Source organism: Chaetura pelagica, unplaced genomic scaffold (assembly GCF_000747805.2).
Source record: "Chaetura pelagica isolate M959 unplaced genomic scaffold, ChaPel_1.0 scaffold53, whole genome shotgun sequence".
Taxonomy (NCBI): domain Eukaryota; kingdom Metazoa; phylum Chordata; class Aves; order Apodiformes; family Apodidae; genus Chaetura; species Chaetura pelagica.
Genome location: NW_009952880.1, coordinates 4,525,127 through 4,539,545, shown reverse-complemented (window position 1 = coordinate 4,539,545; position 14,419 = coordinate 4,525,127). Strand labels below are relative to the sequence as shown.

Below are 14,419 nucleotides of genomic sequence, written 5' to 3'. Positions count from 1 at the left end.
CTGCCTGCTTATTTCCTTGTCATGTCCCTATTGTCTCTTAACTTGTACTTGATTTCTAAGCTCCTTGGGAGGGGACCAGCTTTTTGTTCTGTGTTTGCACAGCATTTGAGGCTGTCATGTGCCAGTTCTTTGCTAATCCTGGTAAGTGCTCCAGTAGTACAAATGGGAAATAAATTCGAGATACAAACAAATTAGCATTCTTCTCACTGATTAAACAAATGGTTTTCTCTGTGATGATTTGACACGGAGTTGCATTTCATTACAGCCCTTTGAAGCTCAGTTGGGAATTGCCAGTTTCTTTTCCAAACTCTGTTATCAGCCTCCCATATTAGTTGACCAAAAAGTACTTGGCAGGCAGTTTACAGACTCTGAAAAACAATAGGTTGTACTGTTTTAACCTGGCTTTGACCTGAACTGTAACTATCAAGACTGGCATTTGACATAGTGAGGAAATATGTTTTGATGAGCCAAGTCAACTGTACTTGCTGTTCAGCAGCTGCTGAGTGCAACCTCTCTATCTTGACCTGTGGAGGGCTGGTGGGACCACGCTGGCCCCAGCATCAGCACAGTACCCAGGCAAGCCTCAGTAATTCTCTGTAATAGGGCCTGAGTGAAACAGGGAATTACTTTGCCCTTAAATTGAAGATTAATGTGATTTTTTTAATTATTTTTTTTTCTGGAACAGAAAACATTGCTTGTTTTCTGGAAGGATAAAGTGTCCCCTGAAATAGGATTATATTTACATTATTATTGCAGGGCCATCTGTGAAATAGGCTTTCTGTACTACAGTAAAGAGCCGTGACCCCTCACAGAGTTATCTTTTAAGCTGCATGCTAAAGCCACGGGGGCTTATGGCTCAGAGCTAATGGGGATTTAACTTCTCACAGAAAGGAATTTGAAGCCTAACCCTATTTAGATGCTCTTTGCTCCCATTGATTAAATGCCCAGTCCACTGCAAGAAACCTAATGGAATCATAACTACCTGAATTTTCCTTGTGACAAAATGGATGCTGGGAGACACTTCCATGTAATATTTATTAGAAAAAGAGTTTGATCTTAAAAGGGCATTTAAAATAAAATTGTCAATTCAGAATACTATTTTGTTTGCACAGAAATAAATGAATTGGAGTGACAATGTATTTTTCAGAGCACAAACCCATTTCATAGAAAAAAATCAGTTTCTGTGTTGTGATCTTTAGGATTTTTATTAAGATTTTCATGAAGATTTTCACTGCTTCCCTTGTTCCCTGTGTTCACTAATTCATTTCTGAGATAATGTCTGCAGAATAGTTTTAAATTATTGTAGTTAAAAACAATAAACATGCAAAAAAATTTACATCTTTTCACATTATTTCCTGGGGTTCCAGAAGGACCATATTCCATCAGCTATCATTGGCATTTTTTAAGATACAGTAACTACAGCTTCTCAGAGATGAGAAGAGTTATCATCTTGGTAAGGGACTTGGAGTTGCAAAGAACTGCACATGATGCCATGATCCTGTGGCAGCACAGCTGAGTTTCAGTCGTGGTCTCTGAGTGCTGGAAGTCTGAGAATTTTTTGTTTTCAAAGTGCTCTGTGAATAACCTTTTAGCCAGTGCTAATGATTAGTGTGCTTACTTTTTAATTGTAGTTTGTTGATAAGGTTTTGGTGGTTTATTTCTAGAGAAAATCCATAATCTGTGGGAGGAAAGAGATCAAATGGAAACCCAAGCACTGAGGCACAAGCATGTGGCTTAATGTTTCATTGTCCCTCTCTTCTTATTGCCCTTGCTAAACATACAGTCTTGCCTTCTTTTCTTCTTGAAATACAAGGGGTGATGTTATGTGGGGTCTTGTTTCCCTTCCAGTGCCTCAGCAAGCAATCTGTCTGCTTTAGGTGGTTTTCTCCTAGCCTGTAGACCAGCAAGGACATAGGTGTGGAGCCAAACCCCATTCCAGATCTGCTGATTACCTGCTGGGTCATCTTGAAAATGTCTTCAGGTGAAGAGACAGCCTAAGATTGTACTTAGACTTCAGAACCAGGCAACAGTGGTCTTGAACTATCATTACACCACATTGAAATAAATAATAGTTTCTACATTATTCCCTCCTCTGGCCAAATACTCATACCAGTTCCCAATGATAGACTTAGAGACCTCCTTAAATTTGTGTTTCCTTTTTTGTTTTGTTTTGGTTTTTTTTTTTGTTTCATTAGATACACAGAAGTCTTAAGACTATTGTACAAACTTCCATATGTCTTGTTAGAGAAGCAATTGTGCTTCTCCTGTTGAACTGTGATGTGGGCAGCATGGAGATGGTGATGTTTGATGGAGAAAAGTGACTCTTCTCATCTGGCAGTGTAGAACTGACTGGATGCTTCTTCAAATTCTCTTATTCCCAGTTTAAATGAGAAAGGGGCAGAGAGGTAGGCGGGCGCGTGGGCATTCATGGGATTTTGCAGTCCAAGTCTCTGAACTTCAGTAGTGTTCACATTGTCTATATATCTGTGTATCTGTTCGTGTTTACATACTTGTATACATACCACAGAATCACAGAATCACTTAGGTTGGAAAAGACCTTTAAGATCATTGAGTCCAACCATTACCCCTACTCTAGCCAGTCCAGCACTGAGCCGTATTCCCAAGCGCCACATCTAGATGACTTTCAAACACATCCAGGGATGGTGACTCAACCACCTCCCTGGGCAGCCTGTTCCAATGTCTGACAACCCTTTCAGTGAGAAAGTTCTTTCTGATGTCTACTCTAAACCTCCCCTGGTGCAGCTTAAGGCCATTTTCTCTTGTTCTATCACCGGTTACTTGTGAGAAGGGACCAGTGCTTACCTCTTTGCAACATCCTTTCAGGTAGCTGTAGAGGGCAATGAGGTCTCCCCTCAGCCTCCTTTTCTTCAGACTAAACAGCCCCAGTTCCCTCAGCCACTCCTCATAAGACTTGTTCTAAAGGCTCTTCACCAGCTTGGTCACCCTTCTTTGGACACACTCCAGCACCTTGATGTCCTTCCTGTATCAAGGTGCCCAAAACTGGACACAGTATTCAAGGTGTGGCCTCACCAATGCCCAGTACAGAGGGATGAGCACCTCCCTGGCCCTGCTTGCCACACTATTTCTAATACAGGCCAGGGTGCCATTGGCTTTCTTGGCCACCTGGGAACACTGCTGAATCATATAGATATAAATATTTGTAATCACTGACAATTAAGTGTTCTGGATATGACTATTGGTCTCTCCTGTTGGAAAAGCTGCAAATTAAAGGATTCCCAAAAATAAGAACTTGTATGGTGATCCTAGGCCTTTAGATGGATAGGCCAGCCACACAAGATATGGCAAGCTGTTAGGTGAATGAGTGCCTAGAGTTTGTTTATTTTCAAAGCTCCTGGTGTTGTTCAGTGAAGAACGGAAACAATGAACTTTGACATTTTGGAAGTGATTGCAGCCTTGCTCTTCAAATTAAATCCTGGGGATCTTTGAAGGCCTTCAAGGTCTTCTCACAGGGAGAAGACTGTAAGCACTGTAAATCCAGTTTTCAGTGGCACCGGGATCCCTTTGGGTTGTTTAAAAATGGAAAGTCTTAAAGGGGTAGAAAAGGTGCTGAGAACTCTGTCACCGACTTATTGCTCAACTTTGAGAAAGGCATTTTAACTTGCCTGTGTCAGTTTAGTCGTCTGTAAAACAGGTACAATCATACACAGCATAGTAATTTCCCTCAGTGAGTGCCATTTTCAGTCTGTCCTGTACTACTAAATGATTTGTGTGACTGCTGAAATAACAGCATGCTCTAAAACCATAATACCCTTATGTATTTTTCACCTAATCACTAGTCGTTGAAATATTTGTTCTGACACTTGAGATTACTCATGTAAATAGAAAAATTACAGCACACTGGTGATGCCAGACACCTGGAATTCCATCTGAGTGTGTGGGTGATTGGAAAGGGATCTGTAAATACTAACAGATAGGAGGGAAACAGCAAGCATGAGTAGCACATGAGAAATTATGAATTGACTCATTCCAGAGATTTATATTTTAAAATACATGTCAGTATTGGGTAGGAAATGGTCCTTGGGAATCTGCAAGTCCACTGAAGAATGTATTTTGCTCCATTTCTCTGCTTTATGTGAAATCACATTTTTCTGTTGTGCTTTGAGTAGAGTTACAAGGAGTATGATGACCTAGTTCTAATATAATTAGACTAAACCATCTTTTTTTATTTATTATTATTTTTTTATTTATTTTTAAACTTAGGAAGCTTTCTGCCTTGGAGGCGAGCAAAAGCTCCCATTTGATTATTGATGAGTGACTCACAGGTCCCACAATGGTTTTGCTCAAAATGTGACTGCTAATTTCCATGTTCAGCTCCCAAATTGCCTGTTTCAGATGTTTTCCACTTTCGTTATAAAAGATTTGCAGTTCTAACTGTAGTGTTCCTACTGTCACATAACAATGTAGCGAATGAGCTGCGTCACATTTTACATCAAAGTTTAGTAAGTTACATAGCTACTGCTTGCAGGTTTTGACAGTAGACTTTTTCAGTTTTTAGTTTATTAGATAAGAGACACTTGTGCAAATGTAGTTGCTCTGTGGTCTCCATTGAGTAGTGTTTCTTTTGAGTATAAGCTCTTCAAGATGCTGCTAATGTCTCCTTCTAGATGAAGCCTAATCATCTTCCTTTTAACCAAACATTGCACATCTGAGGATTACAGTATATTTACAAGCTACAATTTGTTTTTCAGATGATGGCAAGAGAGTTATCTCTGCATTTATTTTGAGGAAGTACATAACTTTTTTGGAAGACAGATGAATAGCTTATAGGACCTTTCCACTAGAATTCCTCCACTTATAGTGCCATATAAAAAAATCAGAACTGAATACATCCAACTTACTGAAACAGAAACTTTGCAGCTTAAAATAAATCACTTGAAGGAAACTGTTGCACATAGGTATGAGTAATGGAAATTATAATGGAAAGTATTGGGCAACATCAACTGTTAAGAGTCTGTCTGTAGTTCATTATTCATTGGTTGGTTTGAAATTTTCTGTACTAGATGACCAGCAACCTGTAACTGCTTTTGGTCTCTCCATCAGCTCAAGTTCTAGCAAGTGTCACATACTTGTAGCTCTGAACCAAGCCGGTGATCCAGCCTCAGGTTTCACTGTGATGCTGTGTGATAGAAGTTCATGTTTGTTTAGTTTCTGTTAATCTATTTTGAACAGAAATACAAAGATCTCGCCCAACATTGAAAGTAGCCCTAATTTCTTGAGCATGTGTGTTGTTAACCTCAACATGGACTAATAATAATATTAGAACCTCAATGTAACTCACAAAGGAGCTGAAAGGGGATGGCTAGCAGTGACAGCTGAGAGAAGTGGGTGTAAAATACTGACTGCAAGCAAAGCTTTTGGGCTGTCTAGACTAGAGTGAGTAGAACGTGTCTTTTGCTCATGCTCGTCTCTGGGGAGTATAAAACCATGGCTTTCTGGAGGACTGCAAATGCATTAATATTTACTAGGTTTTAAAGTTGACAAAAATGATAAACTGTGTAAGGTAAACAGACATTTAAAGCTTTCACTGCCTAGAAACTTTTGCTCTGAGGAAACTCAAGTAGAAGTAGTGTTTACTAAAGGGGAACATCAGACTTGGGGAACCAGTGGCTGAATCAGCTCATAGCATAGGCAAAATCTCAAGAAAAGAAACTGAGGAGAAGTTAACACTGAAGATTTTTTGGGGGTTAGACAGAAGCAAGGAATGGCCTGGAGATATAATCTCCAGCTCCACAAGTGCTGAAATCAGAGTGGAAAGGGAGGTCTCTGGTATAGGTGGGAAGGAGAAGGCATCTGCAGAGGCTGTCTGTGGCTCCTGCCAAAACTCACCACAGAGTTTCCTCTTACAGTTTCTTGACTTCTAAGACATCTTCAGTGGCACGTTATGTGTTTTTGAGACCTGCTGCGGATAGCACAGTGTGGCTGGTCACTGTGCCCTGTTCGGGTTGTCAAAACCACGAGGTTTCACAGACCGCACCCTTGCATGATTACAGAGAGCAGCATGTTTTCTCCTGTTTGATGGGGCCTAGATTCTACTGTCTGGACTGCAGGTCTCTTCACCTCATTGACAAATCCTCTTAATGACAAAAAATTGCTGATTGCAAGGTGCTTTGAACTGGAACTGCCTTCATTTTTGGGGGTGTAAGCATGTTATGGTTCTTACAGCACTGCTTAACCTTGCTCTACATTTTTTATACAAGCAGCTGCTATTTTAAAGGAACAGAACAAAGTATTATTTATGTTTTTAAAATCCAATTTTTCATCTTTTTCACCTAGCCTATTTGTTGCTTCCTAAAAGGTTGTAGCCTGGTTGTTAAGAGCAGCCTTTTGGCACCCATTGCTAATGCCTTCCCTTCAGGTAAACTTTATCTTAAAGACCTGTTTGTCTCTTGAAGTTTCTCTTTCAAAACACTCACTCATCTCTTCCAAATAAAAAGTATAGTAAGTACATACAGTGAATGTATCTTTAAAAGGATTTAAAGAACCTTACCATTTAGATCAAATTCTATCTCTTTAAGGAATGAAGCAACATACATTGAATTCAGCTGAATTAATTTAAAAACAGCAAAAAATGGTAAATTCAACTTAGTCTCACTACATATGAGAGAAGGGTAAAGCATGAAGGAGATTTGTATTCTCACAAGGTGTTTATTTTAACTAATTTGTATCATCTCCCAGAGGTGGAGAACTGATGCTCTTGGCAGATTGAGAGGTTTAGTATTTCAAAGCACAGTGGAAAGCAGATGATGTTAATGGATGTTACTTGTCTGAATGTACTAACACATGTTTCTGTAGGAAAGCAAGTGAAAACACTCACATGAAGGACTATTAACTGGGGTTTTTTTGTCTGTGCCCACATTAAAGCCTTTGAAAGGGTCATGCAACACATCTTCATAGATGATCTGATTCATAAACTCTTTTCTTCAGATATTTGAGTATTAGTTTTGGTGATGGCACCAGCACCTGAACAGATTCTTGTCTCATTTTTATACAAAAGTCTTCACTGTAGGTCATATGGTTTGCTTGACTTTACTGGAAATTTGGTCTGTAACATAAAACCTAGCAGCCAACTTCTGGTATGATGGTACTGATTTAATTTTAATACAGTAGACCTTTTTCCAGCTCTGCTAAAGTCAGAGTAATTTGCAATAGTGTAAAATACTCTGCATGGACTTAGGCGTTGCTTGGACACAGTTTATAAATTTTATGGCAAGACTTGCCCTTTCAGTTACAACTAGATTTGAAACCATTTAGGGCATTTTGGTTTGTGCCTTACCAAAACTACTAGACTGCAAATTCTGTGTTTCAACCTTCCCTCAAGCATAATGACGCAATTGTGCTGAGTGATTGATTTATTTGGCTGATCTCCCCTTCTAAAGGCCACGTACCAGCAATGATTGGTTCGAGATTTTGCTACTGTCTACTTCTTTTCTTGGGACAGTATCACCTCAGCAGCTGTTACATGACTGAGTTGTTAACTTGCACATGTAGTGGTGTTGTCTTCAACCTTAGAAGTATTTGTTTTCATTTGTCTCCTCCTTTCCAGAAGGGAACTGCGTACCTGCAGGTTGGACCTCCTCTAGATTTGCACTGACATTTCTTCTTAAACTAACCAAGAATCATTTTTGCAAGAGAAGTTTTTGTATGCCAGACTGCCTGGAGCTGGTCTGGTATACTCACTTCAGCACAGATGAGTCAAACAATGCCTTCATAGTGAATAAGCTGATAAAAACAATTGACTTCATCATGTTCAATTTCTGGGCTTGAGTGATTTTGAAGGTTGATCCCTACATGTATTTAAGATGTACAACATCTTAAATATGGTTGAGGACTTGCCTAGCTCACCTCCTCTGGACCATCTTTCAACCAGGCAGAAACCAGACTAGTTGAAGATGGATTTATGGGAGCTTTGGAAAATACATCTGTTATGGATATATGTATCAGCAATGTTAGCACATCCTTTGAAAAATGCCACAAGAGGTGTCTGGGTGGTTTTCTACTTACCTTTGGTAGTTGTCTCTGAGTTACTGAGTTACTTACTCAGGAAAGAACAAATTTATAAAGAGGAGAGACAGGGCTTTTCCTGTGCAAAGGGGGATTCCTTGATCATCTTTCTTCAAGTAGGTTGGAGCGTGTTGTTCCTTTTGCTTTCTACACATCCTGTCCTCATTCCTATAGTAATGAAAGAGCTTTGCTTGGGAGTGCTGGCTTCTCCACAGTGGTCTTTGTCCTTCCTCCTAGGAAACAGTTTGAATGTGTCAGAAGAGTCCCAGTTCCTCAGAACTGTGTCTGGCCAAGAACCTGACCAAGTTGGTCTGTAGTATTTTTCTCATTAAAAGCCTGCTTTTTTCCCCCCAAAAAAAACCAAAGTCATCTGTGAACAGTAACAAAGGTTTAATTGTGGAAACCTGGGACTTGGCAGAAGTGCCTATAAATGAAGTGCTTTTTTTGGAAGCTACATTGCCTGTCTTACAGATCAAAAAATAAATGCAAAATTTTTCAGTGTGTATCAGTGGATTAATTCATTTGATTGCCACTTCCCTTCCTCTTCTCTTTGTGGGGAGGGGTGCTCCGGAGATTGGAATTTTAATTGCTTGACCGCAGTTTCTAATTAGTGGTGCACCAAAGGGGCATGGATCATTAATTAGTACTGAATATAAGGTTCTCTGAGGTTAAGCTATAGCATCAAATGGATGAGTTTAGACAACTCTCGACTGGAATTACAGTCTATCATTAAATTGAGTTCTCATAATTAAACCACTAGAATTTTTTACCATTACTTGTGTGTTGGTTTCTATGTCTGCAGAGTATATTCTGGTTGTCTTAAAGAATGTAGTATTTTTATGTAAATAGATATTTAATATTGTATGTGTATTATTCATATGTCTCTATTCTGAATGCATATATATACGTGTCTATAGAATAGTTATACATAACTCAGAGTTGTTGTATAATGGCATATCTTATTTAATTTTTTAAAATCTTGTAGTGTTTTAATCCATTAGCTGGTTTCATTGGCAATATATAAAACCAGTGTTCTCTACAGACACTTTCTTTTTCAGTCAGTACATGGATTTGTGCTACTGTATCCAAAGGGAAATCTAGCTCTTGAGTGTAATGGTCTGAGAACAGAATATTATCCACATCATTACTTTAATGTCTACTAGTCTGTATCCTGTTTTTTTCTGGTTTAAAACTTGATGGTGGAAGTGAATTGTATAACTTCAGCTATACATTAACGTTGGCGCATTCAAGATTCTCAGATAATGCAGTGTGGAATAGGAATGTGCCTATAATCCATACTAGTAACAACTTGTTTTCTTCTAGGTTGATTAAGAACAGGTTAATGGACAGACTGCAAAATGTAGGCACGTGGAGGGTGACCATAAATTGCTGTGTGTGTAGTGAGGTTACTGATGCATTGGTATAAAACAGAGTGTTCTGCAGTATTTGCATCCAGAGTTTAGAGGTAAATAGTAAATAATTGCTGGTAAAACTTAGGTATCATCTGAACAGCATGTGCCTTATTTCAGCTAAATTCATAAACTGGACTTTGGTTATGGATGTGTAATCATGGAATTGGTGGGGCAAATAGAAAACAGTGACTGAAATTTAAATAATTTTAAAAAATAGGAAACAGTGACTGATATTTAAATAATTTTAAAAATATACAAATGGATCAAGTTCTGCCACTTCTTCAACTCCCGTATTCCATTTAGGCACTTATATGTATCCAGTTGGAGGTTTTTAAAATGTGAAACACATTTGAATACACAAGAACCATAGTCTGGCTTGTAAAACCCAGCAGAATTCAGCAAAGGGTCTGGAGAGCTGTATTTGTGTTTAGTGGGAATCAGGGCATAATTAGTAGAAAACTAGTAAAATCCATTTCTATGGACATAAAACCTATATTCCTTTTTTTTTTCTTTTTTTTAATTCTCTTGTAGAATTTTGTAGGAAGATGGTGTTCAGCAGTTTACCAATATATTAACGGATCTTTATTCGTGTAAGTCTTTTTCCTGTTGAGAGTTAGTAGAAACCGAAGACTGGAAACTAAACAGTCTGGAAGTTCAGAAGTTGCCAGGAGTTTTCATAGGACATTTTTCCTCAAGGTGCTGTGCTTGAGACTTAGTTTGTGGAAGGAGGGTTGTGTTTCTACTCTCTCCTCCTCCTTCTGCTTCCTCTTTCACAGGAGTTTCTGAAACAGTGCAGCTGCCTGTCGTGAATTCACCGACGCATTGCACGGAAACTTGGCTTCTTGGCACACGAAAGGGATGGGTTTATTCTTCTGTCCCTATCTCCAGGGAATTAAATTCACATTTTTTGTTCCTGCTTAGGTTTAGAGCCAAGTTTTTCACTTCAGCTTCCTTATCCCCCCTGCCCCACTCTCCTTTCCTTAATTAAAAGGTGCTCAGGTTGAATGCATACAGCTGCAGCTGGAAAAGGCTGAAAATAGCACAGATGAAATAGCTACACTATTTAGACCTGGACCTTTATTTAGCATCACATTTGCTGGCATGTCACTGTAATGGAATTCAAAAACTGACTGCATTACTTTTTTTTTTTAACAGATTAATTGTTAATACCTAATTTTAAAGGTAGTAAAATTGTGTTTGCACTCAAACATTATTTTTACAGCTTCAGCTGTTCCTCCCGTCTAAATGAATTACAAAGTTGTATATGTTCAGTGTAAACAGGAATAGATTCACCACACGTATATGTATTCAGTCTCTCTGTTTCCCAAAGGCTATGAGTACCCCCAAGCTGAGATGCTGAGTGCTAAAACCAGTTTCTGTATGGCACAGGCTGAAACTGCTCATTTTCAGCATCTTTGAAAATCAGGTAATTTATGGATTGCCCAAGACTGAGCACTGGTTTTGAGAGTTAGGTGACACAGGTTTTTAGATAATGGACTCCAGATGTCTACAAAAATTCAAACTCAACACCTGTTGCCTTAAATAGTTTCTGGAAACCTGGTGAGATTTGGTGCCAGCCCTTCCCTAATGGGTGAAGAAATTAATTTCAAAAATTTCTCAGAATAGTATTGGGCAAAGAAATAAAAAACAGCAGTGTTGGGTGGAAGAGCATGTCTGATAAATCACAAATTAACCTTCTCACAGAGGAATATCCTGTGAAATACCTAAAAACAGAAGTCCTTAATATTGAGTTTAACAGATATTTTTTTAGAAAGGACAGAGCAAACAATGGCAAGGTATGTAGTAGGGTGTTTTTAGAGGAGAGATGCCAATAGATTGTCACAGAGCCTGGGCTCTAGTTTGCACAAGTATCTTTTTTGGCAAAGCTGTTACAACGTGCCTCAAAAACAGAACTTCTGAATTTGTCCACCTTTTCTGTGGTTTTGACAGAAATACTCTTGTTTTTCTCCACTCCTCTGAATACTTCCCTTGCTTTCACTTTAAACTTCAAAACTTCAGTCTGCTTTCCCTAATTTAACCTATTTCACCATGATGCCCTTTTGTAATTTACCCATCTTTTATTCAGTCATTCCAAGCCTCCTCAGCTGATGTGATGATCTGCACTGTTTCCTTGAAATCACCTCTCTGCATTTTAATAACTTCCCCAAATAAGTTCATGGTGCTCCTGCCCTTTTGTTTTGCGTCGTTGCTCTTTGAGTCACGGGTGCAATCAAGTGGCGACAGCCAGTTTGGCAGCCACAGCTGTGTACATTGGATATATATGTTTTAACCAGGATACTTAAATGTGAGGTATTGTCTTGGTTGAGCTCCGTCAGGTTTGTGAAGGAGAAAGAGAATGAAGCTGGCAGATTTGCCAAACACATGAAAAGCAAAAGCGATCTTGAACTGTCAGAAGAATTCAAAACCAGGGAAAATGTTGTAATATTTGCCTGCATAAAGAGGGGAAAACAAAGTATAAGTGCAAAAGAGATATTGATTTTTGGCTACACTAAGATCACTTGGGAATCCTACATTCACTTTTCCCATCGCTACTGGAAAAAAAGTGTTAAAGGGGCTGAGAAGAGATCTAATCTAACACCTGCACTCTCATGAAAGGCTTGAACTCAATTTTATTTCTCCATGAGAAGGCTAAGAGGTGAATTGGTTTTTGTTTACTCCATATAGAGATGTACAAGTAGATCAGCTAAAACTGCTTCCCATCAAGTAGAAATAGCTGTTCAGATCAGTGGCAAGACACTGACAGGCATGAACCAGAAGTGAGACCTGAATTTGCAGCACTGAGAGCATCGTTGCAAGATTAAAAAAAATAATAGTTTCACTGTCACATGGTTGAATGTCTTTCTTAAAAAAACTTCTCTTATACCTCAGACAACCCATGGCTCTGTACTCTGAATTGCTACCTGAGAACTTACAACCTGTTGAGCAGAGGTCAGATGGCTCTCCTGGCCTTACACTAGCCATATGTTCTTAGTTCTCCTATTCTGTTATTTCCCTTCATTTTACTCATTGCACTATACTGAGATGGACTGCAGTCACATCTCCATGTTCTGTATTTGCACAGCTTCCAATGCTGGGATGCTGGACAAGTAGAAAAACAACATGGAGGATTGATACCAGTTCAAAGAACCCACATGGGACACAAACACTGAATATCCATTTATTTATTGCTTCCCTTTTTTTTTTTTTTTTTTCTTTTTCATAGTGAAATACATGAGAGAAGCAACCCCCTATGTGAAGAAAGGCTCCCCTGTTTCAGAAATTGGGTGGGAGACACCTCCCCCCGAATCTCCCCGCTTGGGTTGTGCCCCTGCTGACCCACTGTCGCAGCTTTCGCTCTCCATCCACAGAGACAAGAAGACAATACCCCTCAAGATGTGCTACGTGACACGCAACATGACGGTGTCAGACCCTGAAAACAGGTGAGGGAGGGATTTGCCCAGGGTGGGGATTTTGCCTTGTTGGCCTTTTCAGCACTGGAGGGGTGAGCAGGAGCTAGCGATGGGGTCTGGCTGCACACAGCAGCCCAGAGAGGGCAAGCGAGGACTGGTTTGGGAAGAAGGGGGTGGTGTCTGAGCTGTGTGGTGCTGGGGTTAGTGCCCAGCTGTGCGGGTGGGGGTGGAGACCTCTCAGCTTTTGGGTAGTGCTAGAAAGGTTCTTCAGTGAGGTAATCTGACTTTTTATATTAGAAATGGAATTGCAGGGGTTTATTTTTATCCTGATTGAGTGTCTGCTTTTGAAGAAAAAGACACTGTACACACCGATTTGCTATATCTTCTGGGATATCTTAATCTAATTTCATTAAATTGCATTTTCTTTCCATTTTTTTTTTTTTTAATGAATATTATTTTAAGAGTGGGCTGTTTTGTCCATTTAGCTCTGGGCATTGAAGTCAAGAATAGGAGAAAAGATCTACTTACAAGGCATTAATGGGGAATTTCTGTGGCTTCTCGGGTTTTTTCGTAATGTTAAAAATAGGATGAGCTTTTACCAGACCTTATTTATAACATATGTGGAACAGCTGCACCACACCAGTGCACTCCCTGTTCTAGCAGCTGCTAATAAAAAAGGGACTAGTCAAGTCAGTAATACATACTGATTCTTCCATCCAAATAATGCCCTTGTTTTTCTGCAGGGTGGTGGCTTGTCCAGAAGCTGAGTGTAATGCTTTTGACTCTCAGTACTTACCTATGGGCATCAATAAAAGTTACATTTTCATTTGTAGGGAAGGATAAGGAGAGGATGGGAGAGCAGAAGGCGGTTTGGAGAAGATGGGAGAGCAAAAGGGGGTTTGGGGAAGATGGGTTCCCCTGTAATCTCTTGTAGTGCAATTCAGAAACTTGGATCAGTGTCTGTAGTTTTCCTTCTTTCTTTTTATAGTTGTTTGACCGATTTTAAGGTTCGCCCCCATGCTGCTGTTTAGTATTGCTTTAATTAGCTTCTGCTCTTCATTTCAGTCTTTTTCCAGTTGTAATCAAGATAGTTATTGATATTGGCCATTGTTTTTTTCACATATATCTGCATAGTTTAAGATGTTGGGGTTTGACAGCTGTATTGCTAGCCTGAGAGATTGTCATTCTCTCTGCCAGGGAGTGTATTTTAAAAATATCCATGCAGGTTGCGTTGTTTGGATCAGTACAGTGTAACAGTGTTCTACACGTGTTGGCTTCATTCTTTCAGCATTTTTCCTTTCTTTTTTTTCCTTGACAGTATTGCACTTCTGAGCTGCTGTCACTCTTCTAGTCCTCTGTTTTCTCTGAAGGCCAGGAAGACTGATTCAGAGGGGGACACACTCATTGCTCATGATGCTTCTGCAGTGAAGCAGACTTTTTCAAGCATGCTACAAATGTCTGTGTTCTTAGGTGTTACTAAGAAGTAATGCGTGGGAGAGTCAAATTGGTTATTATCATGGTTTGCACTTTGTGTTGCTGTCATTTCCTGTGGAA

At 39.4% G+C, this 14,419-nt stretch overlaps 1 protein-coding gene across 1 annotated transcript in view; it reads left to right on the top strand.

Moving 5' to 3' along the window:
* Positions 1 to 116: 116 nt before the first annotated feature.
* The window catches only part of SNTB1 (syntrophin, beta 1 (dystrophin-associated protein A1, 59kDa, basic component 1)), a 68,032-nt gene continuing 53,729 nt past the window's right edge, over positions 117 to 14,419 (top strand). The window contains exons 1-2 of the mRNA XM_009995377.1: positions 117 to 141; positions 12,679 to 12,895. Coding sequence (XP_009993679.1) covers positions 117 to 141; positions 12,679 to 12,895 — 242 coding nt within the window. The remainder of the gene's footprint in view (positions 142 to 12,678; positions 12,896 to 14,419) is intronic.